Below are 10,312 nucleotides of genomic sequence, written 5' to 3' on the forward strand. Positions count from 1 at the left end.
TCAGCCCAAACAGGTTGTTTTACTGACATACATGCACACAGTCTTCCTCTCTGCTTCCCCAGACAATTCTTTACTGGGATCTCTCTCTCGTAGGTCCCATAGCTTCTATTTTATACTTTACTAATGCATTTTTAAAGCTCTGCATAAGTGGTCTAGAAGAAGACAACAACACAAGCCCCTTCTTCAGACAGAAAAATGTATCATCTCTCTTTTGGAGCCAGCAAGAATGACCCACATACAGCTTATAAAACTTTACTGCTGCAGTGAGCAAGTCACGTACTTTCTGCCTTGCCTCTATGTGCACATCCTGGTAATTTAATACCGGAATCCGTTTCCCAGTTGAAGCAGGACTTTGGTTGCTGCAGTGACCAGGCATGTTCACTCCCAGTACTGCGTGTGCAATGCATAGCAGTCCCTACTCTGTCATTTGCTTGTTCCCCTGGCACAAAAGCAGGCATTCATGGAACTGGGATTTTCTTACCTTCTCAGACATCTACTGCTTCTTCCCTGAATGCACAGCCTGTTCCTGTATCTGCTATGTTCTTCTCAGCAGTACTTTCCAGTTCCTACCAGCCACTGCTCCAGGTTCTGCCCTTGATTCCTCCTTACCGTATTCGCATGGTAACAGAAGATAGACGATTCTTCTGAGCAGACAAACTTTCAACTGTAATAAGAGCTGGACTCTGAGTGCTATCGAGGACACTAGGACAGCAGACTCAAAACCTTCTCAGACCCAGCTGTGTACCCACACTTATGAAATCTAGGCATTTCAATAAGGTAAGTCCTACTTCCCTTGGATCTGTAAGGCATCTTAGAATTTCAGCTCTGGGGCCTTAGCACAGCTTTGGCAAAGCACATCTGTGCTGATTTGCAGCACTGCCTGTTGCTATCCACAACAGAATCAGAAAATTCAGCTCAATTATGTAACTGTACATACCACTGAATCCAGAAAAACAAATCTGTGTTGCAGGGCCCACCAGTGTAGTGATGTGACTGGGTTTCCAAGGACAGACTCTCCCCCCTGCCTACCCTGAGATGTTCTCATGGGCTAAATTCCTTCCACAGAAAGGTGGAAGTTTGTGTTTACCTTCTCTTCTCGGCTGTTGTCCCTCAGGAAGATCTGCTTCTGCCTGGAGATGGAAGTTGTCTTGTAGTAGTCCACCAGCTTGTTTAGCGAGTAGAATTTCTCTGTCCACAAGTAATAGTTACCCTTTGAATCCCTCATCACTTTGAAGTGTTGCACATCATCTTCATGCCTGGGTCCAATTGGAAAAATTAAGAGATCATCAACCAGATTGCACTTTTATCTTTTTTTTGAAAAAGTCCTTTTCCAGAGGGGTACTAAAGCTGCTTGTTTGGCCAAATCTAGACTTCTGGAAAGTAAAGCAATGACAGTCCTTGTGTGTACTCGACCTAGATGTGGCTCTATATCTCAAAAGACTCATCAACTTACAAGTGTGGACTGCCACAGGGCTGCCCAGTCACGAAAGACTATCAGAACAAAGAGTAGGGTTTTAAAGCCTCTCCTTTGAAATAAAGGCCAGAGGAGCTTTCAGGGCCACAAATAGCTAATAGTTTTATTCCCTACTTTGTACAGGAGACAAAGGTGCAGTTGTAGTGCACCCACTAGCCTCTGCCGGTTCCTGTTAACATTCACTCTGCATTGATTGTAAGAGATGTATTATACCTTTTCATACCACTCACATCAACCCAACATGCAGACAGAGTCACATGAAGACACATACTCTGTTTTATAATTGTATAATATATAGCGCAATATCTTTACTAGTGGTCATTCTCTTTGCCCAAAAGGAAAAAAAAAAGGAGAAAGGAAAAAATAAAAAGAAAGAAGGAATACTTAGTTGCTGTTACAAGCCAAATTAATAGTCTCAACCTTCTGCCCCTGCTTCTCCCACCGAAACTCCCCTCCTCCTAACTCTTGCTTACTTGGAGAATTCCTCTTTGCACCAGATGTGATCTGGTTTTGCTACCCACTCCCTTGCTCTGTGCAGCTCCAGGAACTCAAAACACTCATCTCAAAGGCTACATGTGCAGAACTAAACTAAATAGAGACCAGGCAGGAACTGAGTGCTCTCCTGGAGTACTACAGTCATACAGGCTGTTAAAATATTACATGGTTTTGGTCTAAACTGAAAAGCCCTCCCCTAGACAGTTTTGGCCCTTGGTTAGGAGGACAGAGTGAGCTAGAAACTGTCCTCAGTGAGCTGCTTGAATACAGCTGTTCTGTTTGGTAAGGAGGATTTAGACACATGAATCTGAGCTCTGACACATTGCTTGACCTCAGGGCCAGACAAAGAGCCAGACTGTACTTAGTTTATTGGTGTAGATGTAACCAGAAGGCTTTGCTGCATTCCCCCCAGATACCATTTGAGCTCCCTGAATCAGAAATTGCAGACTGCTTAGAAAAGACATTGCTAACCACTACTCCAATTTAAAACTGGTTATCAATTGTTTGACTGAAAATTGGGAAACCAACCGTCATTTAAAAGCTCTGCTTTGAAGCAAATGCTCTGGGAAAGGGCTGGGCTACAGTAAGCTGCTGAAATGCGGCTTGTCTGCAAGCAACTACAAGCCATTCCTGTCCAACAGCTGTTTAGTGACCTGTGGGAAATAAGTTACAATATAATAGTCATCTTTTAATGGTTAGTAGTGGAATTTGGGGATTCAGTAACCAGAACTGTCAGGGAATTAAAACAAATGGAAGGCACATGTTTTGCACTGTGGGAGATGTCCCATGTACCACTCTGCTTTGCTGTGGCTTTTTCAGAGAAACAGGTCACCAGGGGATGCAGCTTTGAAATGGGGCATTCACTGAGTCACTTGAAAAAAGGCAGAAACGTTTGGGAATCAGATGCCTAATTTGTTCTCATTCAAAACACAGCAGCACTGCCAGTGACTGGCAGCATGCCAACTTCCCAAGAGGCTATGTCACATTAGGAATCCTGTCAAGAGGAGGCTGGGGACGCCATTAAGCCATAGAAGCAGCAGGAAAATGCTGTGAGAAGCAGATACCTGACAGAGATGGAGAAGTCACCATGAGAGTTCTGACTGGCTCGAACAATGAAGGAGCCAACTCCTTTGCTCATGAGGATGTTCTCTGCTTCGTGGCGGGATATCCTCTCATCAAACCAGCTGTCAAGTGGGAAAAAATCATGGAGGAGTGAATAAGGAATGTGAATTAAGGTGAGAAACAAAAAAGTTGAGGGTAGGGAGAATGTGAATAAGCAGGGTGGAGAAAAACCAAACAAAAAGATCAGAGGAGTCCACATGACTATTCCCAGCGGACATGTACTTGCTAAGGCAAAGGGTTTTGATGGGTGCAGACCATTTTCTTTGAGCAGTAAAAGCACACAAATGCATAGAACAATGTAAGCTTTGGCCTGCCAAGAAGCAACACTCAGCTGGAACTGTAATTACAGTACAGCAAGGTGTTAGTCAAAGAAATTTTAAATTACAAATGCGTACATATATTTAAATACACACATAATTCTCAGACATATACATCAGATTGCTTTTGGTAAACTGATTGAAAATTACTGGACTGTGATGGATATATTGCAAGGGACATGCATAAATTTTTAGCAGAAGCAAGCCATGAAAGTTTTAGTGCTAATAAACTGGTTCCAGCAAGAGTTATAATACTGCAGAAACACAGAATATATAAACACACTTATGTAAATTTAGCAAGGCGTAACAAACAATAGAATAAGGCACTGGACAAAAAATGAGAAAGTTGCCATAAGCAGTAAAATAATACAGTGTCAACAGGAGTTTTTCAGTAGAAAAAAATCATCTTGTACACTTATTAGCTGTGGTGTGAACATATATAAGATCTACAGTCTGCAGTCTTCTGCTTTTACATAATGCTTAATTGATTGCATTGCATTAAAATTAAGGGCTGATGTTTTCATAAGCTCTGTCATTCCCACTTTTGAGTTTTGTTATACTTCTTCTTACTATCATCACAATTTACCTATGTATCATTAGCAAAGAGAAATCAGACTTCAATCAGCATTGCCAACCAGTCTCAGTGATTACTTGACAAGACAAAGACGGGGAAAAAAAGCCCATAAAAATCAGAGGCAGCTTGCTCCCCTACATCTGGTTCTAGCATCTGGCCTGAACTGCTTCAGAGTGCAGACCTGCTACTCTTAGAAAAGCATCAAAGTGGAAATATTTCTTCACAGCTTTTGCACTGAGAAAGCATAATGAGGAAAATGTGTGTGTGAAAGAAGCTGCCACTGTCCCTGTGCGATGCCGCAGCCCTGTGAAAGAGCGAACATGAACAACTGACCAGGAGATCTCTTCCCCTGAAGGCCCAGAAGAACAAGACCGTATTTGCACAGCAACCTAATGACGACCTTCAGCTCAGCCAAGCAGACTGGCTTATGTCCAAAAATACCAGTAGGTGCCAACCCCAAAGGGGACCATGGCACTTATTTGTACCCTCAAAATCCACGTACACTTCCAGTTTGCCTTCTTGAGGCACCAGTGTGTTACAGCAGCGCTGGGCTCGGGCCTGTTTGCTCCCGCAATCCCACAGCGCTTCTTCAAAACAGGACAACGAGAGAATCACAGAATCATAGAATTGTCAGGGTTGGAAGGGACCTTAAAGATCATCTAGTTCCAACCCTGCTGCTATGGGCAGGGACATCCGCCACTAGACCAGGTTGCCCAGAGCCCCATGCAGCCTGGCCTTAAAAACTTCCAGAGATGAGGCTCCCACCCCCTCTCTGGGCAACCTGTGCCAGTGTCTCACCACCCTCGTGGTGAAGAACTTCTTCCTAACGTCCAAGAAGGCCTTCAGGGAGCATTTCTGCCAACTGAAGGGGAAAGGTTGTAAAAACGCCATGCACTGTCGTATTTATGGCACAGGGCTGGACAGGACGCAACACGCATTTAAACCCCGCTCAGTCCTTTTCAGAAAGCGCGGTGCTGTCACTTCAGCGGGAAAAGAACAGTGACGGGCTGCCCGTCCTCTGGGCCATCAGAGTCTGGGTGTGCAGCCACAAAACGCGGGGAAGGCGGTGCGAGCGTGTCTGTGTGTCTGTCTGTGCGGTGTGGGAGGTGGGTGGCAGGTGGGGTCTATCCCACCTGTGGATCCACGAGTAACCCCCCGCGGTGGGGTTTCGGGTGGCGCTGCAGTGACCTCTAGTGAGTGCAGCGAAACTCACACGCAGAGGGGAGGAGTGCGGAGTGGGGAGAAGGGAGTTAATAGAGTTAGGGGGTCGGGGAGGGGAGGGAATCGCATTTTTAGAATTAATTTCCAGAGAGACCTCTTGCTCTTCCTTTTGTGCTCAGCCTCTGCCTCTGTTGCCAAGACTTCACGTCATGACTATTCTCCTCCTGTCCGAGGAGATCTAAATGCAGGTCCCGACACGTCCCAGCGACATCCTTCTGAGCCTCGGAAACAAAGGAGTCGCTTGGGAGTGATGGAGCACTGAGAACCAGTCAGCTCCGAAAGGACAGAGGAGGCTTCAGGGCAGAAATGAGGTGCGCTGACAAAACTACACATAGCATTATGTCAGTCCTTGCCAGCCTTAAATCGCAGTTATGTTAACACCAGTGCTTCCTCTGTCGTGTCTGCCTTTCTGTGTGCACGCACTCACTCTCTCGACACCGCTTGGTGGAAATGTGTGATGGTGGGTACACACCGTTTCTGTCACACTTACAGGGGAACCTGAAAATCGATGAAGTTCTTGGGAACATAGCCCTCTTGACTTCTGAGCTCGGCTTTGTACCACTCTTCTTGGGAGCTCAAAACCTGCAGTGGAGAGATGGATGGAATAAACATATCTCCTGAGAAAGGAGAAAGTAACTACAATTCTGGCAGAAATCTAGAATTTCTTGTTAGAATAAAGAAATCCACATACGTTCGACTTCCCACCCACTATGCATCAAGGTTAAGAGATGATGGCTACTTCAGAGCAAGAAAAGCAATAAAGAAGGCTGAGTAGAATTAGGAAGATTGCTTGTTAACTTTATCTCTTCATCTGAATGCCTGTCCAGGTGGCTGAATGCTGTATGCATGTTTCTGATGTCTGTGAAATGGAGAAATTCAGCTCTGAAGTAATTAATACGGGTTGGAAGAGACCTCAGAAGATGATCTAGTCCAGCCCCCCTGCCAGAGAAGGATCACCTACAGCAGGTCACACAGGAACGCATCCAGGAGGGTTTTGGATGTCTCCAAAGAAGGAGACTCCACAACCTCCCCGGGCAGCCTGTGCCAGTGCTCTGTCACCCTCACAGTGAAGTTTTTTCTAGTATTTGTATGGAACCTCCTACGTTCCAGCTTGTACCCATTGCCCCTTGTCCTGTCATTGGACATCACTGAGAAGAGCCTGGTTCTGTCCTCCTGACACTCCCCCTTGACATATTTATAAACATTAATGAGGTCACCCCTCAGCCTCCTCTTCTCCAAGCTAAAAAGACCCAGCTCCTTCAGCCTTTCCTCATAAGGGATATGTTCCACTCCCTTCATCATCTCTGTGGCTCTGCGCTGGACTCTCTCCAGCAGTTCCCTGTCTCTCTTGAGCTGAGGGGCCCAGAACTGGACACAATACTCCAGATGTGGCCTCACCAGGGCAGAGTAGAGGGGCAGGAGGACCTCCTTCGACCTACTAGCAGGGGGGCTGGACTAGATGATCTTTTGAGGTCCCTTCCAACCCCTAACATTCTGTGATTCTGTGATTCTGTGATTTAAGTAATTCTCTGTGCTGCTTTTGATGGTTGGTGTTGGATCCTCTCTGTTTCACAAGGGAGAAAAAAACAAACCCATCTGTGAAAACTTCTGTGACATGTACGGGTATGGAGGGATACATCTATACATGCGCATGTTATGACTGCACAGATGTACCCTGTGCACATATCATTTCACAAGAGATTATTTAGAGGGTTAAGCATTTAGCTGCCCTGAGCTTTGCCAAGGTAGATAAAAAGAGGAGGCAAAAAGTATTTTAAAGCCACTGTTAGGCTTGAGAGATTGTAGGATAGCAGAAAGCCAGTCCACAGTGCACACTGAAGCGGTTTCAAGTGTGCTTACATTAATGTTGACTGTAATGGTTCCTAGGGACTGCCCTGCTGACCAAGGACTGTCCAAATTCTCTGCTTCCTGGATGATGGGTCCCGACACTAAGCTGGACTAAGCAGGAGGAAAGAGGACAGAGATACAGCCATGCTGTGATTTTACTGCAGATGTTATGGTCTTTGGTATTTTGTTTGACATTCCAACTCCGGGGAGACAATTCTGCTTTATGAAATAGAACATGTCTCTGTTCTCTCTGGTTTTGGAGAGGAGCCTGAAATCATAAGCCACAACAGTTTTAGAAGGAGAAAGCGAGTAAAAAAGACTTAATTCAAAATCTATTGTTAACAATAATAATACTTATGTTGTAAGCCAATCTCATGGGTTTGGGAGCCTAATGCACATTCTAAATGCTTGGTGTTGGCAACAGTGTGTTGCAGGATCTGGGACTGATTCTCCATTGCCTTGCTTGCCATGTGGGCTTTTTTTTAAATGCATTTGGATACAGAAAGGTTGGGAAATAGAAATGTGTGGAGTTCCCTGCTTGTATGGTCACTGCTTCCCCCAACCCTGGATGCTGCTCACGCTCAGGCCCTGCTTTTTTGGCAGCAAGGTTTCCAAAAAAACCCACCTGCTGTTTCTTGGTGAAGGGCTGGTAGGTTTCTCTCAGCATGTCATCCTCTCAGAGAAGGATGTGTGTGTGGGGGAGAGGGTGGATTTCCTCCTGTCACTACTGGTTGAGGCCCTCATGTTTCCTGTTTTCTAATCTCTACATCAATAGTGTTCATCTTATCTCCTTCATAAATCAGAAAAGACAGCCAGCAGGCTCTGCAGGCAGCAGGAGGGGGCTCATGACAGGGTATGAATGTATGTGTGCAGATGCCAGAAGAGAGATGTTACTCAGGCTAATTTCTGTTACTGTAGCTTGGGCAACTAAGGAGCTACTTTGTTTACCTCTAGGATGCTTTCCTCCTAAGTGAAGTCACTGTAATGACTAATGATAGCATCGATGTATTGTATGACACTTCTCATCAGTAGCTTCCAATGTACTTTTAATGATTTTACAGGAAGGGAAACCAAGGGACAGAAAGAAAAATTGTCTGGCCAACACCATCAGCCCAGTCAGACACTTCATGAAACCACAGTTTCCTGAGGAAGAAGGTATCAGGTGGAGATCATGGGACAGAAAGGGTGTGGGGGCTACTTCTGACCTAAGGAAGAATCAGGAATGAGAGTGTTCATCTATGCTGAGGAGAGGCAGTGATTTCTCTGGAACTGTATCATAGCTCTCTGGAAAAAAATGATTTTTGATCTTAGTGACTTCTAGATGCCATCAGCTTTGTCTAAGTTTCAAGAATTAAAAGGCCAATAAAATAAAAAATGGTGATAATGGAAAATGCAAGGCTGAAATTACAGAATATTAGCTGGAATAGCTGGGACTGTACAGGGGAGTAGCAAAGGCCAAACAAGGGTTCAGATCCTATTGTTGTACATCATCCTTTTGGCCAGTGGAGGAGTTAAGGCCTTAGAGAGGAGTTATACTCAGGCATTTTCAACTGAACAGAACAGCTATGCTGGGGTCTGCAAAATGGATAACTAATTTGGGTACTGGGTGACTTCATCTGTAGAACTTCGGCAGGGTTAACAAGAACCCTTCTACTGTAATGCAAATGTACACTTAAAAAAACCCCACCTCTCACATGATCTGTACTGTATATAATCAACTCTACTCCTGCCTTTCCTCTACTGCTGAATTCCCGCAAGGGTGTATAATAATATTATTAGCCAAGGACCTCTTAAAACTCTCTCATTATGTGTGTAACAGACTGTCTCATGGACTTTTCCTCTTCTATTTGCAATTGCCTGAAACCCTTGTGGCAACTAACAGTAATTACTTACAGTGAAAAGTTAGATGTAAGTTCTATAATGCATGATAACTATCTTTTAAAGAGTTTAAGAGCTGAAAATAAGGAAGACAGCAATCTCTGCAGACTACACTCATCCTGCCTGACTTTAGACATAGTCATCTTAAATGCAGTCACCCTGGACTACCTATATAGTCAGTAAAAGCAGGGAGGACCCTCAAAACCTGCCTACCAAAGAGCTAGATCTTTGCCCCTAAGGTACTTATCTTTCACTGCTGATCGCTGGAGGACTGTATGGCAACTAAATCCATAGTTTATGGACTAAAATCAAGTAAAGTGCACAGAGACTTAAGTGACCTGGCAATTGTTAGTTGACCTATAGCAAGCCCTATGGAAGATGTGTATCCTGCATTTGTACCCCAGTTTATAGACTTCTGTCTTCATCTGTTTTGTCAAGGCAAATGGGAACATAGAAAGATCTAGCAGCACTCTCAGAAATGCTGTTTAGTCAAACGTGGGGCTGCACTTACCTTCAGTATATCTCCAGCCTGGAAACTCAACTCATCCTCCCCAGACGCATTGAAATCAAACTTGGCTATGGCTTCCATACCGTGTCTTGGTGGCAGAGCAAAGCTGGAAAAAGTATATACTTGTTAACATCTATGAGCTGCTGGAGCTGCTGAGTTTAGCATCTAGAAAGCTTATAGGAAACTCTGTGATTTGTTCATGTGTGAGCACACACCAATCATTGGTAGATATTAGTTACTAGACATGGAAGGACATTAGCAGGTAGAAGAGATGGTGTGGCCAAGAGACTATAGTTAGCTCAAGTCAGTAGTTGACACAATCCATTGCGCATGCTTATTCCAACAGATCTCTTTCTCTGCAGCAATCTCGTGGAGAGGTTGAAACATATCACCCAAATAAGCTGGTAGCAGGGAGAAACCTTCTGTATAGACTACTCTGTCGCAGTTCCCAATAAAATAAGTGATCCTGTCATGCAGTAGAAGAATGCATTTGTCCTCTGCAGTGATTTTCTCTTTACGTCAAGTGAGACAAATTGTGCTCAAAACCAACAGCCTGCAAGAAATATTATTTTTTTTCTTGGACAGTGGCCACAGTATTGCAGGTCAAAAGTCTTTTCTCTCTTACAGCTTAGCATGGGTGACCACAGCTTTCAGCTAGGAAAAGCTGTTTGTATAGAGGCTGTGTTTCCTATTTTGGAGCAGGCAGAGTGCAAACTGTAGCACTGACAAAATAAAGGCACAGGCTTACCTTAACTCAGCGTTGGTAAACCAAGAGCCTGAAACGCATCAGACAGCCTGCATACCAAAGCCTGCTTTTCATAAGCAGAGCAGATATGTCAGGGGAAGTAGCAACATAAGCTTCACATCTTCACCAC

General features: G+C 44.5%; 1 protein-coding gene across 4 annotated transcripts in view; it reads right to left on the bottom strand.

Moving 5' to 3' along the window:
• Positions 1–9,518, bottom strand: part of LOC104273178 (GRB2-related adapter protein 2-like) — a 14,139-nt gene extending 4,621 nt beyond the window's left edge. For 2 of the 4 annotated variants that reach the window (XM_009868415.1, XM_009868413.1), the window contains exons 1-4: positions 9,441–9,518; positions 5,694–5,785; positions 3,034–3,153; positions 1,088–1,256 (exon numbers count right to left, since the gene is read on the bottom strand). In XM_009868415.1, coding sequence (XP_009866717.1) covers positions 1,088–1,256; positions 3,034–3,153; positions 5,694–5,785; positions 9,441–9,518 — 459 coding nt within the window. Of the gene's footprint in view, positions 1–1,087; positions 1,257–2,558; positions 2,572–3,033; positions 3,154–5,693; positions 5,786–9,440 lie in introns of all 4 variants that reach the window. The other 2 variants (XM_009868416.1, XM_009868414.1) reach the window with 2 other exon arrangements.
• Positions 9,519–10,312: the final 794 nt, after the last annotated feature.

This window comes from Apaloderma vittatum, unplaced genomic scaffold, assembly GCF_000703405.1.
Source record: "Apaloderma vittatum isolate BGI_N311 unplaced genomic scaffold, ASM70340v1 scaffold20274, whole genome shotgun sequence".
Taxonomy (NCBI): domain Eukaryota; kingdom Metazoa; phylum Chordata; class Aves; order Trogoniformes; family Trogonidae; genus Apaloderma; species Apaloderma vittatum.